The sequence below is a fragment of the Saccostrea cucullata genome, unplaced genomic scaffold (assembly GCF_032062105.1).
Source record: "Saccostrea cucullata isolate Sc308-1 unplaced genomic scaffold, CSIRO_AGI_Scuc_v1 ctg8763, whole genome shotgun sequence".
In the NCBI taxonomy this organism is placed as follows: domain Eukaryota; kingdom Metazoa; phylum Mollusca; class Bivalvia; order Ostreida; family Ostreidae; genus Saccostrea; species Saccostrea cuccullata.
In genome coordinates this window covers 1,996-22,416 of record NW_026926284.1, presented here as the reverse complement: position 1 = coordinate 22,416, position 20,421 = coordinate 1,996, and the positions used below count along the sequence as shown (strand labels likewise).

Sequence of the window (20,421 nt, the reverse complement as noted above, 5' to 3'; positions counted from 1 at the left end):
TTTCATTTAATTGTTTCAGAGTTTACCGGGATAATCTATATTTAGAACAAACAGGTAGATCTCAATCTATCGATTACAATTTATTGCATTGATAATAAGCCGTGATTATGCTCTCACCGCTTACCAGATCTTCGTACTGATAATAAGCCGCGATTTGAAAATAAGACGGTTTTGAAAATAAGCCCCCACCTTCTTACCAAAACTTAAAATAAGCCGCGGCTTATTTTTAAGGTTTTAGGGTATTTTGATTGCATTTTCATTTATTAATTAATGATGATCATTCAATCTCCCAACCTTGCGTATTAATTTATGACAAACAGAGCACAGCAACATCAAGTATCCAGACAATTAAGCTCTATATTATACATTATTGGTCTATCTTCATGACTTATATTAAAGAGCTAATCAATGACAATGGATGAGTAGAAACGCTTACAGAATTTCCCGTTCATAAAATAAGCAAGTAAAATTAATTGATGTGTTTGAAAGCCTTAAATTGTATTCGTTAAATTTGTAGTACACTTGTTTGTGCTGAAATCCAAAAAAGTCAGGCTTAAGAGGCATTAGAACAACTTTAAATCTCAAGTGAAAACCTCTTAGAACATTTACAAAGATATTTTTGTCAACATTTCACACCTGTTTCAATTCAAGATCATTGCAAAATATTTTACTACGGTACCTTGATTAAGCTATGTTTGTGGTGATTTTGCTTTCCTTGCTCTGTACATTTTGTAAAGGTATGTTAACATTTTTGTCCTTGACGATTTCACGAATTTTCAGAAAAAAGTGTTCAATTTTGAGTATTTACTCGAAATCTATTATATATTATGCATACAGGGTATTGGAACTTGTCTACAAGTCCTTCAACTTCAATCGGGGAAAATAACGTTAGCCTATCCTGCTACTACGATAAATTTACAAAAAATTATGGCATTAACCCTGAAATTATCATGCAAATCCGACAGAACAACACCAGAGAAGACTGGAAAGAAGTTGCATATACTAACAACACGGGATCTTACCTCCTCGAAACTGATCAAAAATTGGAAATTTATTTCATCCGTTCGTCTAGTTGTGAGAGGTTTGATTGGAGTCTCCAGAATATATCATGTACCATAGAGATAAATGTGTCTTTCACACTGAGCAGATGTTCTATTGACCCAGACTTCTACCCCATCTTCCGATGTATATTTTTCTACGGAAGTAAGCTATTTAAAAGTCCAGAGAAAAATATTGTGTCCACCAAAGGTGAGATTTTATGAGTGTAAAATGAAATGATTTGTATGAAGTTTTCAGCATTTATTTCATACCGTGTACTATGTAATAAATATTGCAATCTGTAGTTAATTCAATAAAACATACCGATATTTGGTACTGTCTAACATAAATTAATTTCCAAAAGAATTACTAGTATGTCTAATCAAGTATGTAAAACTTAAAACAATAATTGGAAATAAAAAAAAAATACTTTAAATTTGCAGTTACATATTTCCTGTTTACTTAAAAAAAATTATATATTACAAAAGTCATTCAATAATAAGTTTATAAGAATGAATATCATTTAAAAGAACAACATTATCTCGAATCAAAATTTGTGATGATTTAGGGCAATCACCACAGAAAATTAAGGACTTGACTGTTGTTAAAAGCAGCGGGGAAAGACCAGGAGATATCGTGCAACTTAAATGCATAGGAGAAGTTGAAAGCATAAATGGTCTACCAAGCCAAGTAAGTTAAACGTGTCATTCTTTTTCGAAAAAAATGATATTTAAAAAGAATTTCGGCATTAGAGCAAATAGAAAAATATAAATCCATCCTCCTTAACAAAAAAATAAAGTCTTATATCAACCATAAAAAGATATGCAAAGGCAAAATTTCAATAGATTCCATCAACAAAATATAGATATTCTTTAAAGATATTGAGACATGTCTTGAATTATTTTTTTAGACATTTATTTATATCCCTTTCTGTGTTTAATTTACGATTGCTTACCACTGTCTTATTGTTTAACCATCATATACCTCTTACATCATTCATATTTAAAAGTTGTAGTGACTATAAACATATAAATCCCTTCCTTCTTGTCGCAATAGATGCTGGCACGAAAACGATCCTTCACTGCCCAATGGCCCTAAGGGCCGAGTATAAAACAAATTTTGTAGTTTTCCACCGACTAGTGGTGGCGTCTCTATATGAGTGAAACATTCTTGAGAGGAATGTTAAACAATATTCAATCAATCAATCCTTTTGACCTGTAAATGGTTTTAGGTACCCATGCAGTCATTCAGATCTCAGGAGCATGGTCTTAGTATGATCTACCGTATATCAGGATTTTTCCGCGGTTATCCAATTTCCGCTTTGTTCGCGACGAGTTCTGAATCGCGGAAAATAAAACAGCGTAAATTTAATACAAAGTTGTCTTCTTGTAGTAGAATTATTTCCTAATACTTATATCGTAGAGAGTAGAAATAGCGGGATCAGAGGACAAGCGCAAGATACAGGTAATAGGTATAAGCCCAAGGCTATTGTTTGTTTACTAATTGACAAGCTACCTAATTATATGGACCACGTTCCTTTCGAGAAGCTATTAAACTAATTATACCTGAGCTGCTAGTCAGTTTTGAACAGTAAATGATCTATGATTGTTTAAATCTAAAAAATAATATCTGCGGATTTGAGAGATAGTACGCAACACAGGTGTGTAATCAGCCGAGCGGGTCTTCCGAAACTGACGAGGTGAAGGTCGATCGATCTATTTCTATTTCTCACCCGTGTATGAAGTAACTCAAGCTTAATGACTTTACATTTTACATCCGATTCCTTTATAGGCTTAAACAATTGTAAATAATATAATCACCGGGACTTTGAAATGGTGAAAATTTGATTTGCGTAAATTTAATATACTGATTTAGGTTCTGATTCGCGGAAAAAACATGACGCGGAAAAAAACTGATATACGGTATTATCCAAGACAGAATACTGAAAAATAAGTAGATGTAACAAATATGTAAGCAAATTTGATTGAAGGTCATCATTTCGTTAACTATTCAGTCTTACAGTAACCTGCCATTGTTGATTTTTTTCGCACCAGTTCTTAGTTCTTTTTTAAATTAATTTTAGGGAATATTCCCTCTCTATGATCAATATTCAGTACTCTCGAAATGAGTTTTTCCTATTGAAAAAGGATGCTTACTTCTCTTAGGCATCTCAAATCTCCTCTGGAATTGCTATTGATATACCTATTCTTATAATTTATTTCGATTGCTGTTGCAGTGAAAACCATTTTCATTATATTTGGTAGTTTTTCTCTTAATGTTCAATAAAAGAGCAGTGCATTAGAAACTAAAATATCTTATGTCGAAGTACATGTAATAAGAAATAAAATGCATTGTAATGGTTAATGAGTGTCAAATGACTATTTACTCAGTATTTCGTTTTGAAATTTAATAAACTGATTCAGAACTGATATCTGTAAGGTCTTATCGTTATTTGCATTTTTATGTCGATTTTATTCAATGCTAACACATTATGATTATACTTTAAAAACACTTTACAGTCTGGGGTACAATATAAAATTCCCATAATTGTTAATTTTATGTTATTTCAAGCTGTCTTAAAAAACCCAATTAACCCTGAGCAATTTTATAAGTACATGTACCCTTTATCCTCGAAATTCATACAGATGTATTAGTATAAAACTGATATGTTCAAGGCGAAAACCTTCAAATGTTGTAGAAAGGGTAGAATATCTTATTAAAACTGAAATAATTTTCTAGTTTTTTTCTATTATTTCCCGATCATATTAATTAATACATGGCTATCTATCCTGTCTCCAGGGGATTCTCACGCCTCCATAGTACCTGGTCACACCTCTCAATTTTGTTTGTTTGTCTGCTGATTTGTATTGCTTGAATAACCCCTTAATTATATACATTACGTGTATCTCAATATTATTCACATGCGATGTTATTACGATTTAAATCGCATTTTATTTAATTTGAACGTGATTTTTATCTTTTTTTAAAAGAACATAAGGTGGTGCAAGAATATTGCGGGAAAATTCACTGAAATATCTCTACAAGACCCTCCAATCACCGCAGTAGTATCTAACAGCAAAGATGGATGCATAAATGTACAGCAGTCGGAGATCAATTACCATATCATGCAAAGTGATGCATACCTAGAAATAATGTGTGAATCGGGATATGACGAATACACATTGTCAAGTGAATGTGGAAAAGGAAGTGCAAATTCGACATTATTTATAAACACAAAAAATTCGACAGAAGGTGATTATTTTACAAACAATCATGGTTCAGTTGAACAAGTTTTAATTTTCAATTTATTTGATTTTTTTTTTTTGTTCACTGTCTAATTATCATTTATCTTTTAAAGCAGACGGGCAATGGAAAGTATCTCCTATCTTGATGTACGACAAAAATGGTGTTGCTGTCGATCAGAATTTCAACACTTACGGAATTGGTAGGACAATTCATTTGTCTTGTAGTGCTTCCGCATTCACATCTAACGAACAGGTAATATATCGTGAATTGTTTATTTGGCTACTGTAAAATGTCCCTCACGAGAACTTTTTTATAGTTTCGGAAACACAATTATATATATATTGAAAGGTAACATAGTAAAAAATATGGTTTTATTGCTTGGCCAAAAAATTATGAAAATAAATGCTTCCGCATTACTCTGCACTAATTTTAATGCCAGAGCTCACAAATAGCAACATTGAAATGTCGGGTTTAGGAGCTTAAGTAGGAGCAGAGAACACAATCACATTATTAATTAATTTATTAGTTATGCAAACATAAATTTCGGTATCACTTTATGCACTAGAGGTATCCAGACACACAATTTTTTTATATTCACTTAATTTTTAGACAGTTTATTTTAATTTTTTCTCTTGTAGAATATTTTCTATAGGCAGAGAGGAATTTGAATAATGTTGGTGACGGTGGCGCTTAAAAGCACCATTTTTAACTTTAGATATTTCCAAATGCGATTATCTTAACTGCAACCTATATGCTAGAAACCACTGAAACCGATATATTTACATATTATAGGCAACAATAAACATAACAATCTAAAAGAAAATGAAAGGAAGAGGTTGCTATATTTTACTTTGTAAGCTTGTCAGATTTAGCAGTTTTACATTCACTGGAGGACGTGGGCGTTGTATCCCCAATTTTCAATAATATTTACACCCAGTGAAATTTAGTCGGGGTTTGTTAATGGTTTCTTGCAAACAGTCACTCGGATCAAATTGAACCAACCGATAAACTTTAATGATTTTTCTCCAATTAAGCATCTTTGAGACTAAATGAACGGCAGAGTTTGATAGCATTAGAATGCCTCAGCCTTTGTCAATATACTAAGGGCTAACAAATCCAACGATCACCAAATATTGAATGCAAAACCAACGATTATTCAATGAATTGACGCTAGATGGCGTACAAAAAACAGACATAACCCAAATTAAATTTTCCTACCTCATTAATATTTGTGTACTTTCATAGGAACGTAAATCCTGCAAAATTGTCTATTAGAATCGATTTGGCTTATCTCGGATGAAAGCATCATGTTGGACTCTCGAAATTCACACAGAGGCAGCAAGACATCTACAAACGGCTGTAAATGTAATACAAGAAAACAGTAGTAGATTTTGGTATTTTTCCCCAAGAGAAAATTTCCCTGGATATCTCGTTATCCCTTTTGGAATACAAAAACGCCTCTTACACTCTTAAAAAGTTCATAATATGAAACTATTTTATTGTGTTCATGCACTGCATTGCTCATGTACCATTTCTGATTTTCTTTGTACGACAAAGTGACGTCTTTCAAATTTTTTTTTAGAATTAGTTAATTTAAGAAGTATCATGTCGCACTGATATGGTTCCTACATGTTAGAAAATAACTAAAAAATAATGTTATCAAACTATTGTCATATAATTACGCATTTAAACATGAAAGGGGGGGGGTCGTTGGGGATCCGGACCCCCCCCCCCCTGGATTTTGCAGAGTTTTTAAATGCATATACTTAACAATGTTTACTTTAAGTGACGTTGGACGCCTCTTAGAGAAACGGTGACCCCTCATCCAATACACGAATATGGTAAGTGGTTATGAAATGTACTAGGTTCCTGTGTATAAAGCTTTGAAAATTAATCCCACACAACCCCTCCCCAAAATACGGTATTTTTTTTCACTTTTGTGAAAGGTGTTTGTTTGTTTGTTTGTTTATTTGTTTTGTTTTATTTGTGTATGTCAAGAAACTCCAGGGCTAGATGTTTTACTATGATGGACCCCCCCCCTTAAGGAAAAAATACTGCATCTGCGCCTGTATATTTGTATGAATTATATAATACAGAACTGTAAAATTAAATTCTGAAAATGCTTATGTCTGATAAATGATAAATTCATGCATAGACTAGTTTGCACCAGATCCAAATGGTAAATGGTTTATGTGCAATTAAATAGTTGAAATCGTAAAAGAAACTTACATTATACGTCTAGAAGGGTGAGACTTAATTGAACGCCTGTACAAGGTAAGGTGGTATCTTTGCGTTGTAGACCCTGTCACAAGGACATTTTGACTGACACAGAAAATGGTTTCACGCTGTAAAATTATGTACTCTAAATGACCATAAAAAATGCTCAAAGTCAATTTCAGCCAGAGTCTCCATCCACCCCGAACCCGAGGCTTTGGGCCCCGAGGCCCCCTGATTTTCCTAATTTCTCCGAAAACAGTATCTCCCCAACATCCCATCACTATTTTTAAGAAAGAAAAAAGATGGGAACACATACATCTTGTCCTAATTTCTGTTCGTTATGCTTTAAATCATACAAGTCATTCCCTAAAATATTTGCACAAGATCAGTCTGAGAACAAAATGGGTAAACTTTATATAGTATTGGATCCCCTTTATATATTCCGATAAATGATTTCGATACCAATAATATATTTTATAATACATTTCAAGGTTTGCCAAATTGACAAATGCTGATAGACAATTTCATGGGATTTACGTTCCTATGAAAGTACACAAATAATGATGACGTAGATAAACTTGCGCACCATCTAGCTTTAATTCAGGTAATGTCTAGATTTTTTTTTTTTTGCACGCCATATAGCGTCAATTCAGTGGATGATTGTTGGTTTTAATGCATTAGTGATCGTTGGTTTTGCATTGGAGTCTGTTGATTTTGCAAACGAGTCTGTTGATTTTCAAAGGTTGTTTGTTTTGTATTTCAGTATGTTTATAAAAATAAGTTGTTAGCTTTGCATTAACGTCTTATTTTCCCTTTCCGCCGCCAATAGCTGAGTAAAAAATGTAATTGCACTAAAGATTTTTATACGGGGGAAATTAAAATTGTGACGGATACAAGGGTAGTTAAAGAGATTTTTAATTTCATTATTGGTTGAAGCCCCATATTAATTTCATTATTCGATTAATTATCAATGAAAACCAACTCAGATTATACTCTTAGACTAAACAAAGGTTTATTTATGAATTTGGATGTCTTTTCCATTTTTATTTCTTTTTAGAAGATAGACTGGTGCATTAAAAAGAGAAATAATGCTAACTGGATGAAAGTTGTAACCCAAGAAGATGAAATAAAGCTTTTAACAAATGAAAGTGGTGGAGAGATTATAATGTTCAGTAGAATAACCTATCATGTAACGGAGTTCGACAAGGTTCTCCATTTTACCTGTGAGGTTTCTAAATTCTATAACAGCTCCTGTGGATCTGGATTAAAATTTTCAAGTCTTACAATTCGGATAAATGGTAAAGATGTAATTTTTATTTTTGTTTTGAAAAATATAATGAAAATGTGCTCGTACAATTAAATATACAGTTTGTCTAAAAATCAGTGTAGTTTGCCGAAAGAATTTTTATACAAAGAAATTTTGTTTTCTTCAATTTAAGCTAAGAACCTTTCAGTCAATATCAGAATGATGATACATATTTACAGAATAATTTACAGGAGGTAAAGAAGATATACACTTTTTTTAAGTTTACCATTATTAACTTCAATTTCGCATTTCAATAAGGTGAGTTTTTTTCCCTGAACGGGACTTTTTTATTACGTTTTAATGCGTATGCGCTGAAAAGTCGAACGATAAACGCTGTTTGTGGATATCGGTCGCAGAAAAATTATTGCAAATGCAGCAATTTTAGAGGTAAAACTGTAAGAAGACGAATCATCATTCCCAATGGAGTTCCGAGCGACACAGAAAAGGAGAGATCAGCAACAACAGTCCAGATTAATTCGTAAAATCTCCACGCAAAAAAATTAATTTTCTCATATTTGTTCTGCACAAATTGTAAATCATGACGGCCCGTCTGCAGACCATCCGATATCCTTACCATAACGTTTTAAACGTAGATAAAAAAAATTCGATGAATTTTAAAATGTTTAAAAATCTGTATTTACAGTTGTTCTATCAGTAATCTGTGTTTGTTTCGTAGTTGTTGTGAAAGGGTAGGTCAGTTTACACAGAATTGTACTATACATATCAAAACAAATTCAGAAAAAAAAATTAAAAAATTAAAAATCAAATGAATCAGTCATTATTTCTTTTTATACACAAACCCAGTGACAGTATTTGACGGAGGCTTCACGCCATTAACATCTAAGAATACATTTGGTGACAAAGACCAATACGTATACGCTACACAGCTCTTGAACATAAGGAGACAGGGGAAGGTGTGATTTAATAGTGTGTGTATATATATATATATATATATATATATATATATATATATATATATATATATATATATATATATATATATATATATATATATATATATATATATATATATATATATAAAGCACTAAAAATGACCAACGACACGAACAATAAAAATTGTCAAATTTTATTTTCCTCAGGACAAAGAAAAAAGTTAAAAAGTCATAAGGGAAAAATAGAAACAAAAACAACTAGCACTACTACTAAGCTACTAAACACTAGATATTTAAACAATAAATTACATGTTGTACTAAAAAATAACTATTTTCCACTCCAGGCACCTTAATAGAATACAAGTTTTTTAAACATATGCCATCTTATTACTAATTAACAAAGCGAAAGCAATACATAGAAGATGGTAAAAGACTGTAGAGTTTACACTAAATTGAGAGAATAATCTGCTTTGAGATTCATTCTGGTGAAGTCATTTAGTTTGTTATGGAATTACCAAAATAGCTTTAAACAATCATGTCATCTCTTACTATATGATACTGATAAATCTAAATTTGAAAGTAAATACATATTTGTACTACAAAACTGATATGTGCTTACAAAGTTTTCGATTTTAAAGAGTAATGACATTTTGGGTTTTTAACGCTTCGTTTGTTTGAATGGAGAATTGGTAGGTTCTTTTGAAATGAAACAATAGTTAAACATGTATTTTTTATTTTGCTGTTTGTATATTTTTAAAAAATTATAAATGAAGTTAGACCCTTAGGCACTCCCTTAAAAGTGTGTGGGGGATGACAGCTAGAGGGCATAAGATATAGGTGGGAGTCTTATAAATTTCTACTCTTAATTACTACTAATATAACAATTTCATCACCAACTTCAATATCGATATATGGGGCCTAAATGAATTAATGAAGACATCTTGAAATAGATTTTTTGCTATTAAACATGAAGTTGTTGAACTTGAGAACATGTTCGAGCTTATTAATATTAATTACTGATCGCATTGCTTTCAGGTACGTTTATGACGTCCAGCTTCTGTCTCTCTCATATATATATATATATATATATATATATATATATATTGTGTTTTTATTTGGAGGGTGGGGTGATATTGGTCCTATTTTCTCCAGTAATAGTACAATTTTTGCCATCTCTAAGCCAGATAACCAATCAAGTCAACCTGAAACATTTCTACAGATATGTCGGGATAAACCTTTTTTTTATTTTGCATATTTTTTAAAAATTAAAATGAAGTTAAGACTCTCTCTGCTTAAAGTATACAGGTTTTTCCATAGCTAAAATCTCTTTTTCAAATGGATGGGAGTCATATCCCTGAAACATTTCAAAACAGTTGGGTTTTTCCATGCTTCTCTTTTTCAAATGATAATTTGATGCTCCATATTATCGTAACAATTTTGACAACCTCTAGTTTAAAGTACTGTGGGACATGATGAAATATATTGTCGGAAATTTGTCATTAGTGAATCTTTTATACACAATTACATCAGATGTTGTCTCCATGTACGTGTTTCATAATAATTTTAGTACTGAGGTAAATTTTGTGACATATTTCCATATAAATTAATAATTAAGGAAATTCCGTTTACATGCTATTTTCCAAAAAGAAAAATGTGCGCTGACCACCGACATTTAACACCATTTAAATGTTGCTTTTATATGCATATGATACCACAGTCTTTTATCATTTTGTTAAAAAAATCATTTTCCAACTACATGTACAGCTGTACATGCCAAAAGTATTGGTTTTGGTTGAAAAATTTTTGAAATATTCAAAATGTTCGCTTTTTTTCTGGGACAATCCTAGCGCCTCATACATAGTTATATATTTATTTTAACTTTTGACCCATTAAGGGACTCTCTAAATCCGCATATAGTATTTTTCAATTACCCGTTATTGTTGTAAAGCAAGAGTTAGGTTTTTTTGCTAGACTGGCAGTTCGAAAATGTTAAATCTAGTTGATTAATAGGAAGGGTTCAGTGGCTGCAACTTGGTAGCAGAGGATGATTTTTGCTCCTCAGAGGCACCAGATCGTACCTTCAAAATTTCTGGTGGTTTATGCTTCTGTCCTTACCCCATCGCCATCAATCATTTTCGCTATCTTTTACTCTGCGAACGTAGATTTGAAAGATAAAATAGATGTATTAAAGCTCGAATACTCATTAAATACTACAAAATATAAGAGTTCGTATATCTAAAATTATTATACATCCAACAATTAAAATGGGTCTAAATTAAGGAGAAATTATTTATCACATAAATACGTATAAGTGGCTTAGCATACAGCCAAACAACTATTTGCCTGTTTAAATACATTATGATAGAATATTTATTTGGTTATATTATTATTTTTACTTGGTATAAATCCATCCATGGAACCATGTCTTTCACAAGATGTTGAATTTCAGAGTATTAGTTTATAATTAGCTTCAATGAATTTAATCTTACAAATTGTTCATCCATGAAATGCAGTTAAAAAAAAATAAAATAAAATCTTAGAATTAAAGCACAAGTTTTTATTTCGCGAAAATACGAGTTTACAGTAATCAGTAAATTTGCAATGTGTTAAATGCATATGTTTTACAGTAACGAATTATCATGTTCTGATGACTTGTTACATTTTTTCAGAGTTTTCCGAAGAGGCGAAGAAAGAAGAAAGAGAAATTTAAAAATTTGGCTGCAAGTGAAAATACTGAAAGTACCGGTAAGTCTTTTGCTTAAGAAGTATTTTTCTTGAATATTTGTGTCATTCGCAATGTTTTTAAACAAGGAATTGTAGAAGATAAAGAAAGGTTCTACTAAAATCAGACATTCAAATAAAATAAATTGGTCTTAATAGATAAGCGTACTTAAATACCTAACACTATAAGGCGATGGAAGTTTTTTGTTTCCAAGATTTTACATAACATTTTAATGAAGTCCATTTGTAGAATGGAATCGAATTCCCACGAAAATAAATAAAGTTGTGCTGAAGATAAAGTTGATAAATATCCTTTTTTATCTGATTCAATTTTCAGATCTTTCGTTCACTAAAACAAAAACTATTTCGGAATATTACTTTAAAATGATTATGAAATATTTATAAGAGAAAAATTCAAAACGTTATATATTTCAAACGTATACCCACTTTCCTTTTCATTTTTGTTTTACTTATCTTATTTTGTTAAAATTTCATGCTAATATACAATCTCATAAATTGTAATTCCTTTTATATTTTAGTTACATTTTCCGTTTTGAACCCTTCCAGTATAAACGCCCTCTGTAAATGCTTTACTTTGAACGAGGCGGGTCTATTCGCCTTATAGATGGGCCTCCCGGTCTCCATAAAGCAGGAACTCTTTGAAGCAGAAAATCCTGCCAAAGAATTGACCTTTAGATTGCTACGTTTGTTGGGAGGATCAAAGCATAGTAGAGTAAGAATCAGAAAGTAAGTGAAAAAAATGATGTTCCTAAGGTTCATAAACCTCTGCTCACTCGCATAATATATAGCTTGAACATTTATTATGGAACGCCGTCACTGCCTTATGTGGAGAACTTTCATTATATACTAGTACTATGTCATTATATGATGGTATTTTGTCATTGTATAATGGTATTTTGTCATTATATGATGGTATTTTGTCATTATATGCTGTTACTTTGTCATTATATGATGGTATTTTGTCATTATATGCTACTACTTTTCATTATATGCTACTACTTTGTCATTATATGCTACTACTTTGTCATTATATGTTACTACTTTTCATTATTATAACACAACAACGTGCAATGGGGTTTATATAAGTTTTTAATGAAGTACGTAAGTAAACAAAAAAGTTCAAGTAAAACAATCAGCCAGTCCGAATATATAAATATACACTTGTGTGTAGAATTTGACAGTCTTAATAAGCTCACTGTTAGAAAAAATGAATACTAAAATAATTTCAGTTCTAGTATTAACTTGTCACTAGTATCACCAGTACAGGGAAGGTATGTCGTCAGTGTTGTTCCTTGTCGTATAGTAGAGCGTTGTGTGTAAAGAGAGTCCAATTTTAGAGCTATATAGTCTTTAACTTTCCTCAGCCATTGTCCACTCATTTGATCAGTCAGTACTATTGACATTTTATGGCCATAGTAGCGGTAGATCAATGACCGTCAGGTGTAATATTGCAATAGATGAATGACCATCAGAAGTAATATTGCGACCGAAGGGTGGTTCAACGATCACTTTATGCCAAAGTCGTGAGGGTAACATAACAGGTGGAATAATCCTCACCCATAAACACTGGACGTACAGGGAGTATTATGCCCTGTTTACACACGTCCGAATTTTAAACAACAAACAAATATCTATACATAGTAAACACATTAATAAATAGAAGACAATATAAGAACCTTCACCTGATAGAGAATATAAGTTAAATATGTTTATAGTTATGTAATAATTAAATGATAATAATTTTCATAACGTCAATTGTGTTACATTATATGCTACTACTTTTCATTATATGCTACTACTTTTCATTGTATGCTACTACTTTTCATTATATGCTACTACTTTGTCATTATATGCTACTACTTTAACATTATATGCTGGTACTTTGCCATTATTCAATAGGTATAACATCGGGATCGGGATACCGTTAAGTAGTACACTTGTTTAAGGGAAAAAAATGGCGCAAAATTGTGAAAACGCGATCACATTGAAAAGCATCCTCAAAGAACTAATGATGGGTCCGCAGGTCATCGATAGATTTGTAGAAGAGAGAAGAGACGTTGAAAATATTTTAAGCTTGAGCGATGAGCAATTGAGCAGTTCTGGAATTACTACTATTGGCGATCGAATTCGTGTAAGAGAAATGGTCAAATGCAAAACCGAGAGAAGTTCAAACACCAGTGGCAAATTTAAGGGCAAGCGGTAAATCTAGTCTTCCAGACTCCCGACAGTCCCGGATTTCGGATTTTTAGGGTTTTCCTTTTATTGTTGCACAGAATTTATTCAAATTTTCCATAACATTTTCTAGGTTTAGATGAATTCATTAATGCATAAAAACTTTAGGAGACATGCATATTTATTACTGAATCAGCAGTATGATAATCACCTGCCAAAAAGCGGTAAATTTAGTACTCTGTAATAAATGTTAAAACCAAAAACGGACACCGATGTTTTCGTAAAATCTCGATTAAAAACAACAAAATGAAGTATATATATTTAAAAAAAAAAAAAGGAAAACCTCATTTACATACTATATAATTTGTATGCATAAAAACGTTTACATATTTCCTTTTGTATTATTTAACATCTATTCTCTCTTCTACAAATCTATCGATCATCTGCGGACCCATAATGTTGAAGTATCACCATATAATGAAAAGCAGAAGCATATAATGAAAAGTAGTAGCATATAATGAAAAGTAGAAGCATATAATGAAAAGTAGTAGCATATAATGACAAAGTAGTAGCATATAATGACAAAGTAGTAGCATATAATGAAAAGTAGTAGCATATAATGACAAAGTAGTAGCATATAATGAAAAATAGTAGCATATAATGATAAAGTAGTAGCATATAATGAAAAGTAATAGCATATAATGACAAAGTAGTAGCATTTAATGACGAAGTAGTAGCATATAATGACAAAGTACCAGCATATAATGACAAAGTACCATCATATAATGACAAAATACCATCATATAATGACAAAATACCATCATATAATGACAAAATACCATTATATAATGACAAAATACCATCATATAATGACAAAATACCATCATATAATTAAAGTTCTCCAGATAAGGCAGAGACGGCGTTCCATAATCTATGATTTTCCAAATAAAATGTATATTCTTTAAGTAAAATACAAACAGTTATAGCAGAGCTTGCGAGGCGAAATTAGACAAAAAAGACACTTCAACTTGGTTAATCTATAAAAGAATAAAAGATATATACTAGTATGTCATTAAGAGTTATCTCTTTGATCAGAGTATCAATGGACTATAATATTTTTAACAGGAAGTTATACAAATAACATCAGTGTTAAAAAGTTTATATTTTATTGTAGAATCCATAAAGGATTAATGATCATCAACAGAAAAGATCTGGCTGAAATATTTAGTAAAGCTTTCAAAGAGGATCTTCCTTTTCCTGAGGACACAATTACCTCGTCAGTCTTGAACTTCTCAAGAACAGATTCAGAAGAACTCATTTTCTAAACATGTGTAGAGTATTTCTGAATAAATGTACTGAGGTCGAAAAGAAGGGTACCCTATTTATACAGTATTATGAAAATTATAAGTATATTCCTCTTTTTTACATTTCCTTTGTGTTTTCACTATTAAATATAACAATAATATGTTTTAAAATTGTCATTTTGTGTCACGTTCAATAAAAATAAATGAATATTTTTTTCTCCTATTTTTTCTTCATCTATCAAAAGTTTGTTATTGCTAACCTAGATGTGTCATCTCCTTTTAACCCTCACCCTGATAAGGTGAAGAAAAAAATAATGTGCTGAGTGTCATTCTCGGATTCGATGTTCGTGTCTGTTTAAAAAATTGTAAATGTGCAAGTTCATTTTCCTGAATCTATAAACATTAGATAGACGAAGTTTATATGGAATATGCATCTCTCGATTACAATTCGAGGGATTATTAAAAAAAAAAAGATTCTGTATTAAGGCCATAAGTATACCGCTTAATGTACTCGATGAATTTCAAAACATAAATTGTGTCAGCATTAAATTTTCTTTCCAAAAAGCAAACTGTAGATCATACGTTTTACTATTTAGGTAAGTGTTCATGTGTTAATTAAAAGCAATGGAATTAGCAGGTAGCACAACCGTAGAAAAAATATATTTTACCAGGGTCTGACGGAGAAATTTTTTATATTAGCATTGTTATTACACTCCTGTTAAAGACATACATGTAATCTAAGCGCATTAAAAAAATATATTTTTCATTCCCTTAACTCAATTTGAACTTTCCATAAATACAAATTTTGTAAGGAATATCAAAACAATTCAGTGGATAAAAGTTAATATGAAGTCAGGAAGGAAGGAATTAATTCTTTCTATATTCTGTATAAAGCTTCACCAGATGAAAAATTAGACAAAGAAAATGTATAAACAGGCTACAGATAAATAATTATTGTTTAGTTAAGCCCAACAGGAATAAGATAGATTGAGACACACGGTTATTGTCGATTTGTAGTCTGAATGTTTGAAATCAGTTAAGACGAAGAGTCAAAGTATTTCACGTCAGTCAAGTCGAATATTGAAGTTGTTTAAATGAGGTGGACTTGGGGTCTGATATTAATACGTAAGCCTTAAACCTCAAGGAAAAGGGTATAAATTAAGAAAGTAATGATACATTGCTGTCCAATGGGGTCACACTCTTTAACTAATCGAGAAGCATTAAAGCCGGATGTTCATGTAAAGGTCCAAAGTATTTTATGATAATTTTGCAAATTTTTCACTATTTCAATATCTTTCAACATTTATTGTACTTTTGATGGTTTATGTCCCTTATAAATGTTACATGTAACATCCTACATATTATCTAATCTGTCCAAAGTTCTTTTTGTGACCCGACATATAATCACTATTTATGATGATTGAGATATGACATACTCTTTCCAGGTGTGTATACAATTTTCAAATTTATTGGACAGGGCGTCGACTAATTGCAGGTAACTTATATCTCTGTTATGAAAAAACTACCTGGATGATAAAATCATGGGATATTTACAACTAGTCTTGTTAAGATGCTGCTTCCGATCTTAAGTTTCTAAGTGTAAGGTTTGTCGAAGAGGAACATCTCAATAGATTTTAATTTAAGCCCTTTGATGCCTTACATGGTTGGAATGTACACCATAAACTTGATAAAGGAGATGATTTATGTCCATATTTTTTATATTATTAACCAACGATTAATGTTTTGGGTAGGTCTAGATTTTCGTAACTATGGGTGATGTTTGAACTAAATACATTGTAGATGACATATCATCGTTGCGAATCTTCCTATTTTTCCAGATATGAATAGAGCAGACCCATTCTAAAGTTAATATAAATTCATTTGATTTAAATCGGAATGATGCATCAAGGGATGTAGTTTACAAGACAAGCTCTAGGTAGATAACTTCCCTAAACGAACTGACATACATTTAAGGGGTGATTACTGTTCATGTAATAAATAATAATATTACTCCGACGAAAGCATGTTTGGTTGCAAACCTCCAGATATTCATAATCTACATGTACTGGTGACAAAAAAATGATGAAGCACGTAATATTGGATTACAGTTATCTATGTTTTATATTCCATTTAAAATGGTCACGCACACAAAACTCAAGAAAAGGTAGTTTAAATAGTTTTTACCTACTAAGTAAAATAGTTCACTAACTTAAATATGTCTTAAACGTGGTATCTTATTCTAATTGCAGTTTAGAGAGAGAGAGAAAGAGAGAGAGAGAGAGAGTCAAACTTTGAATGCCACTTATCAAATACATGTAAATTGAGATATAAAGGATATTCTGTAATAAGGAAGTTTTTTCAGTACTAGTATCCTACAGTGTTCACAAAGTTAGGTTTGTTTTTATAATTAAAGCTTATAAAAATAATTTCCTCCTTGAAAAAGTAAATTAAATTTGCATATTTTCACAACTTAGATGGCTTCTGTATATATATTAGATAAAATCTCTTTTGTACGCTTTTTATGTGTCAAATATGATTGCTTTTTAATTGAATTAAAGAGAAAAAAGACTAAGATTTAACAATATCAAATGCCAACATGTTAATTTTTTTACCAGTTGAGATTTTTAGATAAATATAGTAAAACTAGATTGAAGGCCTGTGAGCACTGAGCTTACTCAATGATACCCCTGCCTCCCTTATGATTATAATGGCGACGTCCGTGCTTTGTTCTTAGAGATTCAAAATAAGTTTCGGATCAAAAAGTAAAATAGGAAGTGCAAATTAGCATAATGTAAAAAATATGTGAAATTATTATTAAATTTTATTTAGTGGTATAGGAGGACTTGCAGATAGAGATGAGTACCTTTAGTCATCCTAGAAAGAATGACAGTGTTCATGTTTTAATATGGGAAACCCAAAATATGTATCGTATCAAATTGTAAAAGAGAAGAACAAAATGGAACTACGGATGTAACTAAGATACTGTGAAAGTCTCACTAAATTTCATAAAGTAGGTCTGTGGCTGAGGATAGGGAAAGTTAAAAACAATTCTCGTCCGAAATTTCCCCGTTAAATAAGACCGTATGGTCATGTGTAGTGAAAGTCATCAATATATTGAGCATATAACTTCGCAAAACTTTTGGTAGATGACTGCAAAGAATAAACAAACACATGCTGTATAATCAGATTGCAGATGCTAGCATTGTGAAATAAATATCTATCAATAATTGAATAACAGGCTAGCTAACAACCTGGTGGTTAAAAATGTATGTAAACTTTATAAATTGACCAGGTAGGCAACATGCTCAATTTTTAAGACCTTAATTAATTACCTTCAAATCATCTGAAATAGTTGTCAGAAAAGTTAATTTATCAACAACTAATCATAACTATAAAAGACAATTTATTCTAAAACATTTTTAAGCTTAAACTTAACTAATTATATGATCTATCTTCATGACTCGTATCAAAGAGCTAGTCAAATGCACTGAATGTGTTAATCATTTACATGATTCCCAGTTAATAAAAATATACTTATAGAATTATCTGATGTGTTTGAAAACCTTAAACGGTTTTCGCTAAATTTGTAGTACATCTATGTATGATGATCCAAAGAGCCGGCTTCAGAAGCATATCTTCCATACTTAGAACTACCAGTGCCGCCCTTCTTTAAATCTTAAAAACCCTTTAAATCATTTACAAAGATATTTTTTCATCAACAGTGCAGTTCAAGGACATAGCGATTTATTTCACTTCCTTGATTCAGCTATGTACATGTATGAGGTGATCTTGTTTTTCTTGATTTGTCCATTTTGTCAAGGTATGTCAACTTTTTTTTTTCAATTTAAGATTTCATGCATTGTTAGAAAAAAAAGTTTCAGTTGGAACTTTTTCTTGAAGTTCTTAGTATGCATACAGGGCACTGGAGTTTGTTTGCCAGCTTGTCAACTACAATCGGGGAAAATAATGTTATTCTCTCCTGCGACTTTGATGATTATATCAATGAAGATAACATAATTCCTGAAATGTTTCTGGAAATCCGACAAAACAACACTAGAGAAGACTGGAAAGAAGTTGCAAAGACTAACGTCACAGGATCCTACATCCTCAAAACGGATCAGAACTTTGAAATTTATCTTATCACGTCTGATAGATGTTATCCTGATCCTGAAGTGTATGTTGCATGCAGGATACAGATTTTTGCGTCTTTAACTCTTAGCAGATGTTCAATTGACCCAAACCTTTACTCCATTTTCCGATGTAGAGTGTCCAACGGGAGTGAGATGTTCAAAAGTCTAGAGAAAAGTATCGTATCGACCAAAGGTGAGATTTTTCAATGTAGACATGATGAAATAAAAAAATGGATACATAATATGCAAAAAGAAATAGCACAATCTCTATTTAATTCAGCAAAAGAAGACGCTTGCATCATCGACCATTTAAATATAACAAAACTACAAAATATGTCTAATCAAGAATGTTACACCTAAGTAAAATCATTAAATAGAAGTTATTTAATAATCTAACTTTTTCAAATATACATATTACCTGGCCAAATTAAAAAGTATGTTGCTAGAACGATAGTTTCTGTTAGGAATATATAACCAGAAATCAATTTTCAAAATTAACATTTATCTCGTATTATTTTTTAATAATTATATAGGTCAATCTCCGAAGAAAATTCAGGCCTTAACTATTATTAAAAGCAGCGGGGAAAAACCAGGAGATGTGGTACAGCTTAAATGCATCGGAGAAGTTGAAAGCATAAACGGTCTTCCTAGCCAAGTATGTTAAACGTTTGTTTTATTTTATAAATGAGGTTATTAACTTTTTTAAAGAAGAATTTCCGGGATAGTGGAAATTGTACCCCCCACCCAAGTAAATAAATAAATAAAAATTATTTAGAAGTTTTACTAACTCTAATCGATAACGATCAACTAATGACTACATTGTGTCACAAAGGAGGTGACGATCAGCTTTTCATATTATCAACCATCGTTATTTATAGAGTGATATTTCCTTATCATCTTTTTATCATCTGTTTAAGGTATTTTAGTATTCAGCACTCATTGGAAACTCAGAGTTATGGTCTGGGTGTAATCATTAGTCGAAAAGAGACGTCTGTCAAATAAGTTGATGTAGGGGTGTCAACGAATTGTATTGAAAGTCATCATTTCGTCAATTATTTGGTCTTACAGTGCTCTTGTTGATGTAATATGATTTTTTAATACCAAATCCTAGGTCTAATTTTTTTCTAAATATAGAATTATCTAGATATGTTCCATCTACGAGGGTCATTCAAAAAATACGTAGACAATGTCCTCCGTCATCATATTATTCTTACACATCTTCAGATCTTAGATCAACACATTTTCTTCTGTAAAAACATTTATTTTGTCAGTGTGTAAAGTTTCATTCCATTTAATTAAATGGAATTCATGTTAGATAGTTTTAAAAGCAACATGTTTCGTCACCAGGGAGCACGGTTAACAACTCTGTGACG

At 31.4% G+C, this 20,421-nt stretch overlaps 2 protein-coding genes and 1 long non-coding RNA gene across 3 annotated transcripts; all 3 read left to right on the top strand.

Moving 5' to 3' along the window:
- The first annotated feature begins 950 nt into the window (after positions 1 to 950).
- Positions 951 to 8,193, top strand: LOC134271275 (uncharacterized). The gene is made up of 5 exons (XM_062753504.1): positions 951 to 1,248; positions 1,607 to 1,728; positions 4,029 to 4,290; positions 4,397 to 4,536; positions 7,559 to 8,193. Exons 1-5 carry the CDS (start codon positions 951 to 953, stop codon positions 7,859 to 7,861), a joined length of 1,125 nt encoding a protein of 374 aa, XP_062609488.1. The 3' UTR covers positions 7,862 to 8,193.
- Positions 8,194 to 10,597: 2,404 nt separating this feature from the next.
- Positions 10,598 to 15,091, top strand: LOC134271274 (uncharacterized). The gene is made up of 3 exons (XR_009992992.1): positions 10,598 to 11,445; positions 11,961 to 12,168; positions 14,789 to 15,091. It is a non-coding gene; the product is annotated as an uncharacterized LOC134271274 (long non-coding RNA).
- A 3,584-nt stretch (positions 15,092 to 18,675) lies between these two features.
- Positions 18,676 to 19,703, top strand: LOC134271273 (uncharacterized; the record flags this gene model as incomplete). The annotated part of the gene is made up of 3 exons (XM_062753503.1): positions 18,676 to 18,738; positions 18,837 to 19,241; positions 19,582 to 19,703. Coding segments are annotated over exons 1-3 (579 nt in total), but the record flags the coding sequence as incomplete, so codon positions are not given.
- Between the last annotated feature and the right edge of the window lie 718 nt (positions 19,704 to 20,421).

Bases quoted from the DNA above. Each gene is read 5' to 3' on its own strand.
- LOC134271275 (XM_062753504.1), top strand. From the start codon at position 951: ATGCAAATCCGACAGAACAACACCAGAGAAGACTGGAAAGAAGTTGCA. The intron at 1,249-1,606 runs GTGAGATTTTAT...GTGATGATTTAG, and splicing joins AAATATTGTGTCCACCAAAG to GGCAATCACCACAGAAAATT. The intron at 1,729-4,028 runs GTAAGTTAAACG...TTTTTTTAAAAG, and splicing joins TAAATGGTCTACCAAGCCAA to AACATAAGGTGGTGCAAGAA.